The sequence below is a fragment of the Esox lucius genome, chromosome 5, assembly GCF_011004845.1.
Source record: "Esox lucius isolate fEsoLuc1 chromosome 5, fEsoLuc1.pri, whole genome shotgun sequence".
In the NCBI taxonomy this organism is placed as follows: Eukaryota; Metazoa; Chordata; class Actinopteri; order Esociformes; family Esocidae; genus Esox; species Esox lucius.
In genome coordinates this window covers 6,854,695-6,874,297 of record NC_047573.1, presented here as the reverse complement: position 1 = coordinate 6,874,297, position 19,603 = coordinate 6,854,695, and the positions used below count along the sequence as shown (strand labels likewise).

General features: G+C 45.4%; 3 protein-coding genes across 11 annotated transcripts in view; 1 reads left to right on the top strand and 2 right to left on the bottom strand.

The window, feature by feature from the left end:
• Positions 1-13,255, top strand: part of slc35f3b (solute carrier family 35 member F3b) — a 90,354-nt gene extending 77,099 nt beyond the window's left edge. For all 5 annotated transcript variants that reach the window (XM_020046895.2, XM_020046896.2, XM_020046894.2 and 2 more), the window contains 5 exons: positions 431-541; positions 8,009-8,134; positions 9,765-9,957; positions 10,279-10,368; positions 10,490-13,255. In XM_020046895.2, the coding sequence (XP_019902454.1) occupies positions 431-541; positions 8,009-8,134; positions 9,765-9,957; positions 10,279-10,368; positions 10,490-10,728 (759 nt within the window). In that variant the 3' untranslated portion in view covers positions 10,729-13,255. The remainder of the gene's footprint in view (positions 1-430; positions 542-8,008; positions 8,135-9,764; positions 9,958-10,278; positions 10,369-10,489) is intronic.
• Positions 13,256-13,676: 421 nt separating this feature from the next.
• On the bottom strand, positions 13,677-17,880 carry LOC105008060 (alpha-2Db adrenergic receptor). 5 transcript variants are annotated; one of them, XM_010867272.3, is made up of 6 exons: positions 17,537-17,880; positions 16,926-17,086; positions 16,486-16,601; positions 15,901-16,023; positions 14,195-14,927; positions 13,695-14,061 (listed from the first exon to the last, which is right to left on the bottom strand). In XM_010867272.3, exons 1-6 carry the CDS (start codon positions 17,700-17,702, stop codon positions 13,723-13,725), a joined length of 1,638 nt encoding a protein of 545 aa, XP_010865574.3. In that variant the 5' UTR covers positions 17,703-17,880; the 3' UTR covers positions 13,695-13,722. The 5 variants fall into 5 exon arrangements, with proteins under 5 accessions (XP_019902450.2, XP_019902451.2, XP_010865558.2 ...); XM_020046891.2 differs by having other exon boundaries at positions 13,677-14,927; XM_020046892.2 differs by having other exon boundaries at positions 13,677-14,927; positions 16,926-17,261; positions 17,537-17,617.
• A 230-nt stretch (positions 17,881-18,110) lies between these two features.
• Positions 18,111-19,603, bottom strand: part of tarbp1 (TAR (HIV-1) RNA binding protein 1) — a 31,805-nt gene continuing 30,312 nt past the window's right edge. Inside the window, exon 30 of the mRNA XM_034292349.1 lies at positions 18,111-18,896. Coding sequence (XP_034148240.1) covers positions 18,728-18,896 — 169 coding nt within the window. The 3' untranslated portion in view covers positions 18,111-18,727. The remainder of the gene's footprint in view (positions 18,897-19,603) is intronic.

Here is a 19,603-nt window from a genome sequence, read left to right as displayed (position 1 = left end):
TTCCCTCTGATGGGTGATTAGCAGGACTGAGAGAGGTGTTTCGTGGTTCCGATGTGTTTTAGAAACTGTGAACATTTCTAGGATTTACCCTGTGTGTGTGTGTGTGTGTGTGTGTGTATACTTGGGTGTTCATGTGAGTGCCTGCTTGTGCACATGTAGCTGCTTGAGTATGCGTGCACGCGTGCCTGTGTGTCCCCGGGAAGATATACTGCCTGCAGGTGTATCAGGGGGTCATTGTTCTGGCTCAGAAGTATATCTTCCTTTACGGTCTTTGCCCCTTTACCGGGCTTCCAGAAGTGAGCCTCTGCTCTGCAATCACTGTTGACATCTCAGGCAGCGACGGTGATGAACGTCTGGCAGGTCGGCGGCGCGGGTGGGGATGTTGGAAGCTGTCAGGTGGCGCGTGTAGTTTATCTGATTTCCTCCACAGGCCCTGAGGAAGATCAACACCACAGACGTGTCGGCTCTGTTCTGCTGCAACAAAGCCTTCGTCTTCCTCCTGTCCTGGATCGTCCTCCGAGACCGCTTCATGGGGATCCGGGTCAGTTACCGTCTGTCCAAACCAAACAGATTGCGTTCTTATAAACACGTACGCCTCATGTGACGGCTTTAGAGGGCCTGGTCGGTTCCCAGTCATATGTTACTGGAAAGAGCCAAGATAAGGATCAAATGAAATGTTGTTTATATAGCACATTTCTGCATAACAATGTGCCTTACAAATAAAATAACAGATGAGAAAGGATGTACTGCTGAGTCCTGCTCTGAAAAGCCTAATGTGGAAACTGGAGTGAGTTTCTGCAGAGACATGATTTATACATGATCCTCTTTGAAACTGGAACAGTTCGCTCCCAAGGTTACAGAAGACAGGAATGAGTCTGTGGGAACCTGTAGCCTACATTAAGAACTGTCAGACTAGGTCCTGGGTATGTGTTTAACAAACGGACTCTGAGTGGTTCTCCCTGTCCAAGGTAACGGATCATTATGGATCCAAAAAGTAACACTGTTTGTAGATCGGTACTCCTTAGCGTGAAACCTTTTGTGGTAACACTTAAGCATGAAAACTATGCTGGCTGTTAGTGACCCAAATCCAGATTTAAAAATACCAGTAAGGAAGACACCTATTCAAAATGTAGGTTAATGAATCTTGACAGGAGGAGTTCCTGTTTAATTGCTCCCATTAATGCTGCAGAACTTCTCTAGGTTACATAACTGACGCTGACCCTGAAGCAGCCATTACTGTTTACAACACTAAACATTTAATGTTGCATTCTGATCGTCTTTATTTTTTTTCAAGAACAAAGCCATAGTGTTTTTCTGTGACTGTGTGTGTGTGTGTGTGTGTGTGTCTCTGTGTCCTTGGAAGCACTCGTCTGTTTCCATCCTGTTATCAACTCCCCAGAGAGCCTCTTTATGAAGTCTTTAAAACAAGCCCGTCAACCAGCAGGTTGCCATTGTTGGGGAGGATTTGGAATACTGATTGAGGTGTGAGTCTGTGCTCACCTTCTAATTTTTATAGTCCTGCGCCGAGCACAAAAGGCAAACGGAATGTTTATTGTCAATACAAAAATACTGAAATATACAGCAAAATAATATTATAAATAATAATAATTATTTTTTACGATTGCTTACACGCATGTTGCGGAATTTGTGTAAAAACTCTACACACAAGCCAAATAAGACACAAAACTTGGAGATAAACATCTCACTTCTATGTCAAAATGAAACTCTACAATCAAAACCTTACAATCCTTTTTCACAATGGCATTTTGGCACCAGAATGATACACATATGCACCATTTGAATTACTCTTTCAAAGGAGCAACAACACACTGATATACTTTATACAAAACACTGCTGTCTTTAGTACTTTGTATACCTTTTTCTCGTACAGTATGTGAAAGATTGTTCCAGTACAGTACATCTACTCACATTTCAATTAAGACAAAAATAGAAAGGCTTCAAAAAAAAATTATATATATATACAAATATATATATACAGCTTATTTATTTGCCATTGCAGGTTTTTACAACAACATAAACACAAAGAAATTACAGTACAGTCATCAATACTGTAAAATAACAGTGCAATGGTAAACAAAATATATTATTGTAAGGAGGTGGATGAATCCCTCCTTCTGTTAGGGTCTGGCCACATCCCCTCATCAAATAAAATGCCAAGCAAAACATGTGTTTGTGCTGTTGGTGCCTTTGTTTAAGGCATGGTTACAAAAGATAAGGCTTTTGTCTAAGCATTCAATTTCAGTGTGGTAGCAATCGGCAAAAACTGTATTATAGCAAGACACAGTATGTACACTGCTAATAGTTAATACAGAAACATTGACACAACATATGCATGCCTGTCTCCTTGGGTGAGAGGGTGTGAGTGAGTTTGTGAGCCCAGTGGACCAGGGTCAGTGTCGGTAGTCAGGTGTTCTGATGACTCGTGGGGGTGGAGACTGTCTGAAAGCCCCTCAGTATGAGACCCTATGCTCCGGTTCAGTGTGGTAGGCCAGTGAGCAGTGCGTGGCTGGGGTGATACATATACATGTATTTCCTTAATGGTGGGTCCAGCATGGTATCAGATATACGTCTTGGATGGAGTTTCCACACCGGGCCGTGACGCAGCCAATCAGGACGCTCTCTGCGGTACAGCAACAGCCAATCAGTACGCTCTCTGCGGTACAGCAACAGCCAATCAGTACGATCGCTGTGGTGCAGTGGCAGCCAATCAGGACGCTCTCTGTGGTGCAGCAGCAGCCAATCAGAACGCTGTTTGTGTTGCAGTGGTAACCAATCAGGACGCTCTTTGTGGTACAGCGGTAACCAATCAGGACACTGTGTGTGGTGCACCGGTAGCACTTGGAGAGAACCCAGGGCTGCGTGCTGAATTTCTCTAGTGGCTTTAGGGAATACCGTCTTGGCTGTACCCCTGTGTGTGTTTGTGTGGGTGTATGTGGTTGCGTGTGTACAGCTGTTTATTGGCTCTGGAACACCATCATTCACACAAGTGGTCTGAATGTACAGTAACAGGCCAGACCTGTTTCATTTTCAAATTAAAAAGGGTTTTCTGTAAAAGCATGCTTAATGGGAGTCATGAATGGAACAGGAGGAGGGGGGAGAGGAGAAGGAGAGGAGGGGAGAGGGAGGAGAAGGGTGTGCCTCAAGGGCAAAGAGGGAATTCGTGACAAAGAGATGCACAGCTGATTTATGGAGGAGTAGTTTAGGATTCTGGTCTCCCTACTTACCATATGTTCTATTGTCTGTCTCTCTGTCTGTCCCTCTGTCCCACTTTGTCTCTGTCTCTCTCTCTGGCTGTTTGTCTGTCTCTGTCTGTCTCTCTCTCTCTGTCTGTCTCTCTGTCCCACTTTGTCTCTGTCTCTCTCTGTCTGTTTGTCCGTCTCTGTCTCTCTCTCTGTCTGTCTCTCTGTCCCACTTTGTCTCTGTCTCTCTCTGGCTGTTTGTCTGTCTCTGTCTGTCTCTCTCTCTCTGTCTGTCTCTCTGTCCCACTTTGTCTCTGTCTCTCTCTGGCTGTTTGTCTGTCTCTGTCTGTCTCTCTCTCTGTCTGTCTCTCTGTCCCACTTTGTCTCTGTCTCTCCGACACGCACAGTGTTGTAGTGCTGTTTAAATATATGGAGTTATTCTTCCCTCTGTGCAGAATGGATCTCCTTCTCTGCTCTCCTCGCTCTCCCATCTGTGATGAAAGCTGAGTAATCCCCCAATGTCTGTCTCTCTTCTTGCCCTCTCTCTTTTCGCAGTTCTCTCTCCTCTCTTTTTTCTCTCTCTCCCCTCTCTTCTCCCTCTCCCCTCACTCTATCCCCTCCCTCCTCTCTATTCTCTGTTTTCCTCTCCTCTCTTTCTCCCTCTCTATCTCCTGCTGCCCATCCTGTCTTCTCAGTCTATCCTCTCCCTTTTTTCTGGTGATGGGTTTTGCAGTGTTTTGATGTCTGCAGTAATGCCGGGGATATTGGCTGGGCTTAACTTATATGAAAATAGAAGGGAGGAATAGAAGAGTGGTTGGAAGATGGGAAGAATCACATCACCTCTGTGAAGTATGGCATTGTCCTGCCTGGGCCTACATTAATGTGTGTGTTCTGGTACTTAACCTGCAGATGCCTGGTGGCCTTAGTGCTGTTGTCTGTTTAAGGTGGGTAGATATCTGTCAGTATGTTACAATAGATACATCTCTGATACTGTAAATACACCTTTGTTACTGTAGATAATGATACTATAGATACACCTCCGTTACTATAGAAACATCTCTGACAATGTAAATACACCTCTGTTACTATGGATACATCTGTGATACTGTAGATACGCCTCTTTTACTATGGATACATCTCTGATACTGAAGATACACCTCTGTTACTGTAGATACATCTCTAAAACTGTAAATACACCTCTGTTACTATAGATACATACCTGATACTGAAGATACGCCTCTGTTACTGTAGTAGATCTTTGATACTGTAAATACACCTCTGTAACTATAGATACATCTTTGATACTGTAGGTACTTGAGTTACTATATATACACCTCTGTTATGGTAGATATACAGTGGGGAGAACAAGTATTTGATACACTGCCGATTTTGCAGGTTTTCCTACTTACAAAGCATGTAGAGGTCTGTAATTTTTATCATAGGTACTCTTCAACTGTGAGAGACGGAATCTAAAACATTGTAGCATCTATGAACTGAATGGCTTTTGCCACTGGACGTTTTAACAGCTTATTAACCATTCGTGAATGACATTGATACAATAACTACTGTATTAATATATGTGACGATAACAGACTTTTTCGTCATGTGAAAAGACAAGAGAATCGTGTAGTCCACAATGTTTTTGTCTATCCTGAACAAATCCAAAGACATAATTCGAAAATCCAGCAGAAATAGTTGCAATATAACAGTAAACAATTACATTTTAGGCTTACTATAACTTAGCTACTGAAGGTGGTAGCTAGCGAAGCTTTTGTCCGTCCTGAACAAATCCTGAGGCATAATGTGTTTTGACTGTGACGGGAGTCGAACGCGGGACCTGTTGTCCTGTAGTCCTTGTCTCTAACCACTACGCTATTTAACAAGGGGTAATCAGACAGTCAGTCAGTCAGTCACCCACTCACTTACCCACTCAGTCAGTAAGAGACATTCGTTCTTCTAGGCTGGTTCTGCTTACGCAGTCCGGCAAAAAAGGACAGGCTACATGTAGGAACAAAGGGAAAAAAACAACAGGCTACATTCAGGGACAACAGCAAAAACACAACGGAACAAACAGAACAAAACAGAACCTTACAGATGAAACTTAAACCTACAAGTCAAAAAGCACTGTGGTGTTGATGCTATTCTAAACATAATTAAACAAAACAAAATGATAAAATGCACAGATCCATCGTTAAACACATTATCCTCAGTTCTGGCCCATTCCACGGCATTTGGAGCCGTGGTCTGATAGTACACCATAGCAGAGACAGATTTAACCCCATCATCATGAACAATGACCTCAGCAGAGGTGGTTACACCCCATCAGCCGACTCTAACATGTCCTCAGTGAAAGTACGGTCCTGCACAGACGTCAAGTGGGCTTGTTTCCAAAGCAGCACAACAGACCAGCATGCAGACCTTAATATAAAAACAGCTAAGTCTTGTCATGCTTTGTCAATTTTAGAAAAGCTCCTATCTCAATTTGGCATGACGGTCTGCTGTACAAATGAAACTGTATCAGGTGGGGGAAAACACACACTATTATGAAGCCAGTGTGTACAAACAGGTGTGCAGTTCAAATTGGTATACAAGTCAGATGTCTTCTACAGGGGTTGAGACAGAGGTGCAGAACAAGTATCTGCAAGGCCCAGTTCCCCCCTATGGACACAGAAGTCACATTCTACAGCAGCACCTATGGCTTCTGAACAGAGACCTGGGCCCTGACAGGGAATCATAGACAAGGATCATAAGGATCATAAATTCTACCCAGACACCATTGCCCTCAAGAAAGGAACAAAGTATTACATCTACCTCTGTCAACACTGTGGGTATCTTAAAGATTTACTAATCTAAGAGGCCGATCAAGAAGGCTCTTCTACTCCAAAAATAACTGTAATCGTGACATCTCTGTGGCTTAAAACGTTCCAACCAACTGTTGAGCCCAATGCCCATTATGGTAGTGAGGTGTGGGGTGCACCTACCAACCAAGAGTTTGAACTGACGCTGCGTACAGAAAGCATACTCATTCTGCTAATGTTTCCTGAGAGTACAGCTCAAAACCCCAAATGATGCATGCAAAGTAGAATCACAAATATAGCCACTAATGAGAAAAACAAGAATTAAGATTTTACAACCACCTAATGGAAAGCGGTTCTCTTTTTCTCTATTTTAAACTTTTCATCTTTTTAAATCTGTGAGTAATATTTACCTGGAATATCGGATTATTTCACTTTTGTTAATTATTATTTGAACACATTTTTTTTTGCGCTTTTGCAGTTTAAACAATTGTTTCCCGTGCCAATAAAGCCTGTTTAAATTAGATTTTGAAAGAGGACAGGGAGTCATTTGCTCTGATGAGGCATAACCGCACAGCTCGTTTGTCTTCCTGACACCTCCCTTAAGACGTCTGATCCACTCAGCTGGCCAAACCAAGGCCCCATTCATCATACACACACTTTTATTTACCCCCCAGGGACCTAACGTTGGGGTTATGGTATGGATCTGGCTGTCCATGGGTTCAGAGGTCCATCCCTGGCGGAACTCATCACAGGGTGGCCCGGGATCATTCATCCTGCTTCCAGGGTTTGTTGTTACTGGCACTGGTGTCCGGGCTTTGCAGTGTGATGTTTGCCCAGCTAGCTGGTTCTCTCTTTTCAGCCTCTAACAGTCGAGGTTCTGTCGAGTGCTTTTGGTCCTCCAAGAGGATCTCTCAAGGGAATGGATTTCCTATTAACGTTTGACATTTTTGTCATTGAGCTTCGTCGGTGAGACTTACAGGAGAAATTGTGTTTATTGCCTTGCCCAAGGGCATACTGATATACTTGTTTTTTTTAACCTCTCGTCTTTTAGATTGCATTCAGCAACCTTACGGCTATTGACCATTAGGTTATCTGCCTGACAAGTAGCTTGGATCCATATCATTTTTCTTCAAGTGTGCTTTGAGGTTGTCATTTCTTTCCTGACCTTCTGTGGGGAGGAGATCCATCCCTGAACGGCAAAACCTGTTCAGGAAACCTCGAGCCTCAAGAGGTTGTTTTATTATCATGGCTTGTATACTCAAGAAGTTGGTTTGCTCCAGTGATTATTTCCCAGGGGTAATGTGGGTAATGCTGACAGAATTTTCCAAGGGTTTGATGTGTCCGGCCAAAGTTGGCAGTATGGCCAGATGGCAGTAAATAAATGCACCCACTAACCTATCCATTGTGACACACACACAGCCGATCAATCTTGCCCTTTATGGGAGACAAGCTGTCTATACTGGCTGGAATGACGCCGGGCCCTGAGATCAGATCACAGTGGATTATCAACACTGTCTTCATGCTAGAGTAGGTTATGTGGGTTTGGATTTGCATTTCCCGTTAAACCAGGCGTTATGTGGACATGAGACTGGCGGTGGGGGAGGAGCTCTCTTATTGACGCACACGCACATGCACCCACGCACACGCACACACACACACACACACACACACACATGGCCATTGGGGAGTGAACTGGTTTGGAGCTAACAGGGATCTATAAACCCACTGTCATAACATCTACATAAAGTGTCGATAGACTTTTCATGTCTGAAACTGGAATGATATCAGCCAAGATACAATCCAGTTGACATTCTTGCTTCGAACCTCTGAAGTACAATAAATGTTACAGTAGACAAGAGATGGTAGCCTAACCACGAAAGTGCAGTTTTAATGTGCTAGGTTCAAACAGTGAAACCTTTAAATCAGACCACCTCACTTAATCCAGAAACACGCTGATCGGTAGAGGGACCACTGTTGGTTCTAATGTCATACCCCCCTGTCACTGTGCAGATCGTGGCGGCCATCTTTGCCATCGCCGGCATTGTGATGATGACGTACGCCGACGGTTTCCACAGCAACTCGGTCATGGGGATCACCTCTGTCGTGACCTCAGCCTCCATGTCAGCACTCTACAAGGTGAGTTATGAACAGCCTCTATGTCAGCACTCTACAAGGTGAGTTATAAACAGCCTCTATGTCAGCACTCCACAAGGTGAGTTATGAACAGCCTCTATGTCAGCACTCTACAAGGTGAGTTATAAACAGCCTCTATGTCAGCACTCCACAAGGTGAGTTATAAACAGCCTCTATGTCAGCACTCAACAAGGTGAGTTATGAACAGCCTCCATGTCAGCACTCTACAAGGTGAGTTATGAACAGCCTCCATGTCAGCACTCTACAAGGTGAGTTATGAACAGCCTCCATGTCAGCACTCAACAAGGTGAGTTATGAACAGACTGTCATCGCCACCTGGTTCATTCAATATGGACCACAACACTGATAGCTGGGGTAGCCAGTTTGGTGTTAACTTTTTGGTTTCATAGGCCTACAGTTTGTAATGTTGAGACTGTGACAGAAATATCAATGAAAAAAAGTGGACGGGTATACTATATGTATTGTGTCTGTTCTATGAGACACTAACAGAGGATGGTATACTATATGTATTGTGTCTGTTCTATGCGACACTAACAGAGGATGGTATACTATATGTATTGTGTCTGTTCTGTGCGACACTAACAGAGGATGGGTATACTATATGTATTGTGTCTGTTCTATGAGACACTAACAGAGGATGGTATACTATATGTATTGTGTCTGTTCTGTGAGACACTAACAGAGGATGGTATACTATATGTATTGTGTCTGTTCTATGAGACACTAACAGAGGATGGTATACTATATGTATTGTGTCTGTTCTATGAGACACTAACAGAGGATGGTATACTATATGTATTGTGTCTGTTCTGTGCGACACTAACAGAGGATGGGTATACTATATGTATTGTGTCTGTTCTATGAGACACTAACAGAGGATGGTATACTATATGTATTGTGTCTGTTCTGTGCGACACTAACAGAGGATGGGTATACTATATGTATTGTGTCTGTTCTGTGCGACACTAACAGAGGATGGTATACTATATGTATTGTGTCTGTTCTGTGCGACACTAACAGAGGATGGTATACTATATGTATTGTGTCTGTTCTGTGCGACACTAACAGAGGATGGTATACTATATGTATTGTGTCTGTTCTGTGCGACACTAACAGAGGATGTTATACTATATGTATTGTGTCTGTTCTGTGCGACACTAACAGAGGATGGTATACTATATGTATTGTGTCTGTTCTGTGCGACACTAACAGAGGATGGGTATACTATATGCAGTTTGTCTACTCTGTGGCGCCCCCTACCCTGCTCTCATAAAGGCTTAATGTGATAAACAGAGTACTGTGGCACTCTGCCTGTGGGCCGACAGATAGCTGGCAGACGTTTGTCAGGTTCTCCCTGGCCTTGTTTGGTCTTCCCTCATGTCTTTGCTACGAGAGGTGGACAAGCAGGTGAATTTATGAGACGTCTCCCCGAATAATCAATTCCCTCTCCCTGTCATCCCCTCTTTCTGTTTCTCTACTTCCTCTGAGTTTCAATTTCTCTCCTCACCCCCCCTCCCCACCTCCTCCCCACCACCTCCTCCTCCTCCCCACCACCTCCTCCTCCTCACCGCACCACCCCCTCCTCTCCACATTACCCCCTCCTTCTCTTCAGGTGCTCTTTAAAATGGTCCTGGGCAGTGCCAAGTTCGGAGAGGCAGCGCTCTTTCTAACGATTGTGGGGGGTGCAAATTTTGTCCTGATGAGTTTCGTTCCATTAATCCTGTACTTGACGGGCGTGGAATACTTCGGCCCTCCTGGGGACATCCCCTGGCTCTGTCTCTGTGGGGTGGCTGGCCTCAACTTTGGTAAGCACAGAGCTCTTCGTATTCATTTCCAGTCTTTAGACTGAAGCAAAACTGCAACTATCTTACATTGTTAGCAGGATGGATCTGTTTATATGTTCTTCTTTCCTTCTAGCTGTAAGAAATGGTATTCAATTGTGCCATTTTCTCCTGTATTTCAGCCTTGGGAGCTCACATTGGGTTCCCTATCCATGTAGGTAAACAGAATGTGAGCTCGCAAGATCAGCAAAGTTTTCACAAGGCCATTCAAATACAATAAGCTACAATACAATGAGCATTTTTCTTTTTTTTGCTGTCCGACTTTTGAATTTCTCTCCCCCACAGCTTTCAATATCCTGGTGAACTTTGGCGTCGCGGTCACGTACCCTACGTCCATCTCTCTGGGCATCGTTCTGAGTGTCCCGGTCAATGCCAGTAAGTTCTGCTTCCCGCCCGTCCGGCACATCGCTACCCCGTCCACATAAAGTAGAGTAACTCAGAACAGGCTTTACGAGTGGGGTCTAGTGACGGGAGCTGTTGTTACGCTGTGTTCCAGTGGTGGACCTGTACACGTGTGAGATTCACTTCAACGGCGTGCGCCTGATCGCCGTCTTCATCATCTGCCTGGGCTTCCTGATGCTGCTGCTGCCAGAGGACTGGGACCAGTGCTTCATCCGGCTCCACGCCAAGATACGGAGCAAACGGGAGGAGCCGGCGGAGGTGGAGACCGGGCCCGGGTCGAGTCTCAACTGGAGCAGGAGAGCGCGGACCTCCATGTCCAACTTCACGCATTGAACGCGGTTTCATGTGGTGGAATGGATGGAAGGACACGCAGGCTGGCACCGGAACACGTGGTGTTATGAACAAGACTGGAGACACGCCACCTTGGACACTTGATTGCCATAAAGACCTGAACGGTCGACCTCTGACCTAAGCCACCTCCTCTCTCCTTTCTTTCTTTCTTTCTTTCTTTCTTTCTTTCACTTTCCCGTTCACATGCATCTCTATGGAAACCGACCTGTTGGCCTCAGACTGTCTGGGCTGTTCATTACCATCTAATTTCACTGCTGTTAATGGTGGTTAATTTGACAGTCAAGGATAATTTTGTTAAAACAGTTGGTGTGTGGACTCACATTCATCATTTCATTCAGCAATACCTCTTAATCATTCCACTGGGCTCATACAGGTACAGGGAAGACTTGCCTCTGCTTTTGAAAAGACAGGTTTTGGACAACATTGACGCCAAACTGATTATTGACATAATGGCATGAACAACATGGTTTCCCATTACCATCAAGATCTAAAGCAGAAGAAGTGTGGGACCCTGCTTCCTTCAAGTGTAAACCACTGCCCACTCCACAGCCAACCGGGATTGAATAATGATATGATCAGTGTGGGTATGTGCAGGTTTTGTCTCCCCGTCGGACCTTTCTCGCCTCCTCAGATTTACACAGCTGAGCACAGGGTGATTTGGTGTTGAAGAAACATCTGTGGATTTTTGCGAGGAGGCCCGTTATAGGCATATAAACTCTTGGACATCATTTTTATGTGTTGGCGTGCCATATTAAACGTGTTTTTTTAATAATTTCAGCCAAAAGTTGTGAACGTGAAGTCACCTAAAGGTGTAGCATATAGCTGACTTGGTAATGTTTAAAAGCGAATTTGGTGTGCTTTAGAACCCATAAATCATCTTTAAGGAAGTTTCAATAGCCAACGCTAAGACATTGAAATGGTGTCCGAAAGTTCAACTGACTTTGGGCAGGTAGATTGAGGTCTTCACTGCCAATATCCCGTACAATCCCTTTAACTCAATCCATGGGCGCCCTCTAGCTCAGAAGCCTGTAGACATTGGGCTGTGAACGAATCTGTCTGGATGTTTAATTATCAATATGAGCCATTGCATGTCTTACTTTGCCTCTCCTACCAATGAGAATAGCCAGGACCATCTATGGCCACAGTGATTGGCCACGTGCTGTGATCTATCTCCCCCTAAGGCCAGGACCGGAGCTCCTGCTGGTACCAACACCCTCTGCTCAGTCCCATTTCTTCAGACACCAACCGCCAAACTGGGCCGACTCAATCAAGCAGCAACCCTTATGATATTTTAACATCATCCCCATGTCCCTAGCCTCTGCTGGGATGCCTGTCAGTAGGTTTCACACCTTCCAAGTAAATGTGTCAGGAGACAGGCACTACAAGTGTCACCCTGTCAGTTAGCCAGCGTAGCAACTCTAGCCTGGTAGCCTGTCGGGTTGTGCTCCCTTACCAAGTCTAATGGGATTGTCATGTCTTGACAGTGAGGGAACCGGTAAAAGTAAAACACACGGGAACCTCTCAAACAGCAAATTATTATCTGTAATGGCTTTGTATCCTGTGTAAGGTGTGGGTAAACTACTCTTATTTTAACTAATTGTACATTGAAGAAGTCAATTAGCTCTTTCCCTTTTAATTTTTTCATTTCCATTGAACACATTTCTAAGGCAAGTTTACCACTGTGAGGACATTTCCTGGTTACTGAATATGTAGCCATTTAACCACTGTGAGGACAAATCAAACAATGTGGAGGTTGAAGTGGGCGGGGCTTGAACCAGAAGTGGGCTGAACCTCTGCCTTGTTGTGAATGTATACATGATGATTGCTCAACCAACCAATCACACACCGCCTTCCATGTGCTATCTATCTTTTCTATTTCTATGGAGGAAGGCAATGCGAGCCTGTAGACATGACAGTCTTCATCACCAGGAAGACCACAAAGCTTCTTGCACTCATCTGACTACACTTATTTTCTCTGAACAAATTCGTTGATGCTTATTATTTAATAATGGAAATGTTTTTTTCAATTTTTGTGTTCAGTTTGACTACTGATATGAAGGGACAGTGAGTGACTGAAATTACTTCTACATGTACCGAACAAGCATGCAGAGATGACCAGATCCAACATCAGTCCAGTCCTTTCACATCACTGCCTTTTCCTTCTGCAATAGAGAGTACCTGGGTGCAGTCAATTCTATTCCAATCCCAAAAGAAAACTGAAATTCCAAATTCCACTGTAATTTTCCTCATGGAAAAGCACTTGAGGAACCCTGGAATTGGAATTTCACTTGTGAATTGAAATGGAACTGAGCCCAACCTAGAATAGAAGTTCTAGATCAGCACTGTTATCTACCATTGTCGTTCTTTATAATGACAATATAATAATGATATTGTATTCCTCTGGGATTATTGCTAGACATAACTGTAAACCTTTGTAAGGAATGAAGATTTTTACACTGAAATAATATATGCTGCATATGATAAAATTTGAGGACGAAGAAATTCAAAACATGGTTGGATTAAATGAAAAGGCGGTTTATTAGATCAACTAGTTTGCTGTCTTTAAGAAGTGTAATCACATGTACTAAATAAAAATACTGTTTTTAAATACATTAATTGTGTATTTATTTGTTTCCCGGGTGAGCTCTATGACTGAAATGTGACAATCAACAAAGGAAACAGGAACTATGAAGTTAAACAAAAAGTCTTGAAAATAATTGGGATAATTGGAGTTTCAGTGCAGCTCCTCTGACTAAGACTGACTGGAACTGAATGGCAAATCACTCACCCACCCGGACTGTCTCCGGGATATTGAAGTGTTAAATTGTCCTCCCCAGTCCCCTCTGAGGTAGGACGGCTGGGTAAGGCACAGTACAACACTACTGTTTCTGTCCTTGCTCCTGGGCACAATGGCCTGGCGACAGTCTCTGTGGACCTCTGTGGTCCATTCTGACTAGCGTACTTCGTGCTCCACGCTCACAGTGATTTGTCCATAGAAGAATGTCGCCCGACCGTCTCCTCCGGCTGCTGAAAATGGCGGTCTGCTGCCCTCTGGTGTCCTGGTGGGGACTTGTAGGCACTCCAGCCTGCGTGAACTCCTCTCCCCACCTCCACCAACTGTGTTCTGCCATAGAGAGGAGGAGCAGGTATAGGTGGAGGACGTACTACCAGGGTGGAGCACATCACACAGGCAGTCCCTGGGGCCGTTGGTGAAGTTGGAGTCGACCGTGAAGACAGAGGAGCAGTAGGCTCGTCTTGGCCCGTCTCCTGCTGGCGGGTTCTGGGCATCAGACCCACTTCCTGGGCATACAAGACCTGAATGGGTGTGGGGATGGGAGGAATTCCTATTACTGCTGGGTTCACTGCTTCTCCCCTCCTCTCCATCTCCCACCCACCTGGACTCGCCCCCCCACCTCCTCAGCAAGTTGCCCCCCAGACGCACTCTGACCTTCTGCTTCAGGCACTGAAGAGCTCCCTGGAACCTCTTACTGAGCAGCGCGTACAAAAGAGGATTGATGTCTGAGTTGAACAAAACCAGCCAATAGGAGAAGGTGACAGCCGAGGACGGGACTAAGGAGGACTGACACGACAGGGCAGTCTCCGTGGCCTGGATTAACGCAACGCCCATATACGGAGTCCAACAGAGGAAGAAGGCAAAGATAACCAGGAAGAGCCGCACCACCCCGTGGTGATGGTGTTGATGGGAGTTGGAGTTCTGTTGGGGCGGATGGGGGTGGCTATGGGGGACGTGTTGAGCCAGGAAGGAGAAAAGCCTCCGGGCTGCAGCGCTGGAGCCAGAGGTGGAGCCGGGGTGACCGCAGCTCTGCGCGGCTCCAGCAGTAGAGTCGGACTGCGAAGGAGTCCTTCCCCGAGCCTCCTCGCTGGCCTCCGACACAAACCGGCCGCTCAGGTGGCACACCAGCCTGGGGGTGGAAGAACCATAGGCACCCGAACACGTCGGACTAGCCCGCTCAGAGGTGCTCTCGGACGGGGTCGAGGAGGTCGACGTCCCCTGGTTCCTCTGGAGGTGGTCCTCCAGGGTGTGTATCCTCCGGGCGTGACTGCGCGCCACACGGACAATGTGGACATAACAGAAGAGGATGACCACAGCCGGCACCAGGAAGGAGAGGGCAGCCATGAAGACGGTGTAGCTGGGACTGCTTTTCCAGTTCACCACACAGCTAGAAGATACATTATAGAGGAGGTGTTATATATTATAGAAGGGGCAGGATACTAAGATGGCAATAAAAATCATATGTGTAGTAACAAAATCGTATATAATAAAATGGGTGTAATAATTATACACAGCATGGGGTTGGTCGATTTAGAAGGTTAGCAGGCGAGAGTGGGATTAGTAGATTTTTTTATAACAATTAAAAGGCCTTTTTAGCATATTACATCTACAGTAAGTGGATGCATATTAGCATATTTATACATTTTGTGCCAATTGAAGGTCTACACTCATTGCAGTCATGACATTTTATTCTTCAAAATGAAATTTAAAGAAGGATGAGATTTAAATACTTGCTTATTTATGCCAGGGCTCTTGAAATCTAGTCCTCAGGGCACAAAACGTTGTCGTTCTTTTGTTTAAGCCTGGATGCTATTTGCAGTCACCTTGGTTGTTTTTTGGGGGGGATGTTTACATTTTTTTGTCTTTAATTATTGTATTTTTTTTTTGACAAATGCAAACACTGACACGAGGAGGGAAGGTTTCAAACTTTTTCCATTTGGACAAAATGCAGCTAGGTCCAAGTGCTCCGCTGATATGCAACGAAAATGTTTCCTTTGGGGGGAATGAATTCTCCCCTGGTGTTCGAAGTCCACTATTAAAGGAGAGGGTAACACAAAGCTAGTGTTCATATTTGGTGAAGCACCTTTGAATGCCATTCCAACTGTGGATCATTTCCCCAACTGTTAAAGCAACAAACATGTAAATTCTTCTTTTTTTTCCACAAGATTGCTTACAGAACAGAAAACAGAACAAAAAAGAGTCAATAAAATTGGTTGGCCATTTTCTACCTGGCTGTGGCTCCTTTCATATTCATTTTTGATCCCACCTTCCGATAACAGGCATCCCCCCTATGACATGACTTGCCCCTCAGTGAAACGTCTGGTATGAGTGAGCCTGACAGGAACAGAACCAGAACGCACCTGTACATTGGAGCCACATAAGAAACAGCCCCCCAGCCCAGCAGAGGAGGACAGCTCGTGACCAGGGCCTGAAACCAGATCCACAGCACCACCGCAAAGATTCTGGACAGCGTACAGCGGGAACTGCAAAAGTCACAATGATCAGGGCTCGCATTACACACTGATTCGTCGTGTGCTAACTTGAACATCGTCGACCAATTAAAACAGGCCCGTCTCATTTTGTCGGAGGGGTTCCCTGAGTGATCCGAACCCAGATGAATATAATCGTTCAAGTTAATTACAATGTTTTTTTTCCAGTGCTCGCTGGGTTTTAGAGGTTAAACCGGGGGACGCTAGCGCGCAGAGCCGGCTGCAGGCATAAGCAACATAAGCAGTTGCTTAGGGCCCCTTCTGACTTCTAGGGAGCCCCCCATCAAGAGGGGGGCCCAAATTAAATTTAGATAAAGGCCCATAAAAGGCTGGAGCCGGCACTGCTAGCACGTGTCAGTGAAAGATAGGTATGGAACGATTCCCCCTGAGGGTGTGTCAGTAACGGGTTGGACAACTGACACAGCCCACGGGTCCACGTGTGACGTTGGGACGCACCTGTACCGCAAGCAGTCCATGATAGAGTAGTACCGATCCAGAGCAATGGCCGCCAGGGTCAGGACCGACGCCGTACAGTACACCGAGGAGGTGTAGCCCACATACAGACACAGGTCCTGTCGGAACAGAGGGGAGGAGACGGCCTTAGTTATAATTACAATGTATCCAAACTGAGCCGGATTCTGGTTGGATAAGACCAAGCAGTCCAGGAAGTGTTTTACGACGGACCCCATCTCTCACAAAGAGCCAATTGAAAGACTTATTTGGGCAATGGCGGCGTAACCGATGGCAACCCAGACAAACAGTTACCCTGGCATAGCAGCGGCTCCCCATTAGAGGAGGCCGCCGCCTCAACAGCACTTAAACACAACAATACAACACCCACAGATCACACAAAATGTTTAAGGGACCACAACAACGACACCCCGGGCCAGACTCACGGTGCAGTCAACCCATCCGTTGTTCATGACGGAGATAGCAACAAACGGCATGATCCCAACCCCTACCAACAGGTCACTGATGGCCAGGTTTATAATGAGCACCGACGTCACCGAGTGGAAGTTCTTGGTGGCCACCACTATCACTATAACCAGGATGTTGCCTAGAGGGACAGAGAAACACCGGCATATACTTTTCATTGCACTGAAGTCACAGACTGATACTTAAAAACAGCTAGATGATGGATGATTGTGGGTGCTTCAATCACAAACGGTTCAGTGCCAGAAACGGGAGGCCATATCATCACAGAGAACCATCTGGCACGGATGTGTAGCACCCTACCCAGAGAGATAAACAACAGCCATTATGTCAATGTTTCTCCTTTTCTCGGGACATAAATGTCCTTCGGTGATCTAGAGGCTTTTAAACAAATACAGTTTAAACAAATAGGCACATGTAAACAATACAACGACACGTTATCTCAGAAGTGAAAAAGTCACTAGAACAACGGGGGGAAAAATATCACGTTGAAAAAGCTTTTGAGGAATATATCCATGACAAAGTCTAACGGTTTCGTGGTGTTTTAATCGATGCGCGCGGCCTTATAACACACCTGTGATTGCGCCGAGACACATCAGCACCATCAGCACTTCAAGAACCATTTTAGTTCGCGGGGACGTGTTGACCCGCGTCACTCCGGACGCATTCACGAAAGAAAATTGCATCTCATCCCGGAAAGGGACGAATTCATCCATCCACACGGCATCTAGTTGCTCCATAGACTTTTGTTGTCGTTGCGACTAAGTTGTAACTTTCTGGTCAAGTTGTTAGAATAAATAGTGTTGGACGCAGAAATGTCAATATATATTATATTCTATACTGGGCGCACCCAATAAATGTTAGTCATCTCGCAGAACACTTTCTCTTGTCATCCATCGTTTCCACTCCTCTGCTGGTCGCCAGGGTTCTGCCAGGTTCCCAACCTGTGCAACGCTGCCGTTTGATCGAAGTGGGCGTGGCGTGTGCAAGGTGGCAACGCGTCACCGTTCAATATTCTGTTCTGTAAATCCATTTCCAGTCTATGAAACAGTCCGATATAGAAATAACGTTCTTGTAAGTATAACAGGCAAATCAAATGAAAAGAGATGAGACTAATAAAAAGAAACTTGTTTTATATAAAACAATGGTTTATTTATTCTTGAATATACATCACTTTGATCAACAATTTTCCACTATAAAAAGCACATATTTGTATGAAACAAAATACTAAGAACAAATTCTAAAACTGGGGTGGGTGTCTCTGGGTAATTTCAACAACCAGTCACACTCACAGATCCATTTTAAACCGCCACACAAACTACGCTGACAACAAGGAAGAACTGCGTCAGGGGAAATCACATTTCAGTTTAACACTGCTGCTTTATGCAAACATGACCTTGTTCAAACATCAAGCAGTCATTAACACACTGGAATATATTAATGTAACGTTTAGTCACGCCTAAAGCAGGCAAATCCCATGGATCAGGAGACGCATGTTGGAAATAAAGAAAATCACTATCATCCACAGCCGATGGTTAAGGCAGAACTGTAACAGGTTAAAAAAACGTAATGCTGGCACCAGAACCACCAGAAAGGGCACTTGTTGAGTCCAAGGTGACAGAAGCAAGGTGTCAACTACACATAAGCGGTGAGCTGTTAGGGAAGTGTTCATTCGGCGTGCATCAAGTGTTTTAGAACAGATAGGAGACATCGGTGTGTGTGTGTGTGTGTGTTGTTCAGAAAGTCCCGGTGGTCCATGCCGACGTCAGTCTGACTTCCCCCCGGCGGGCGGTAGGTACTGGCGGGTGTACTCCCATACCAGCAGGGCGGCGCTCACGTGCACATTGAGGGAACGAATGACGCCCTGCTGAGGGATCTCCACACACACGTCCAACAGCTGCAGCAGGTTGGCTGGGATACCCTCGCGCTCATTACTAACGGAGGAGAGACAGGGAGGGAAGAGAGAGAGAGAGTGACAGGGAGAGGACAGACAGCGAGGGAGGGATGGAGGAGAGGGGGAGACAGGGAGAGGACAGAGAGCGAGGGAGGGATGGAGGAGAGGGGGAGACAGGGAGAGGACAGAGAGCGAGGGAGGGATGGAGGAGAAAGTGAGACAGGGAGAGGACAGGGAGAGGACAGAGAGGGAGGGAGGGATGGAGGAAGGGGGAGACAGGGAGAGGACAGAGAGCGAGGGAGGGATGGAGGAGAAAGTGAGACAGGGAGAGGACAGAGAGGGAGGGAGGGATGGAGGAGAGAGACAGGAAGAGACCAAGGTTTATTAAAAAAAACAGAGGTTTACCATCAAAGCAACAATTTTCAAGTAGCAGAAATAAGTAAATAGAAAGGAGACTAAATAAATGTACATTGACGCTTTAGTCATTTAGCAGACAGGTAGGAAACAGAACACGGTGCATATATAGGCCAGATAGGACGCTGTGGCCATAGAAATAGACTAGATGAAACGCTCTCATTCAAGTCAACCTCATTATGTTCATTTGCGCCGGCCTGCTGTGAACAACATTAGACAGATAATATGGTAGTAGGGGTTTTGATTAGAGCGATACCCTGCTGTGTCAGAACAAAGCAGGGCACAGGTGTGTGTGCACTTAGTAATGGGTGTGTGTGTGTGTTCACTGACAGC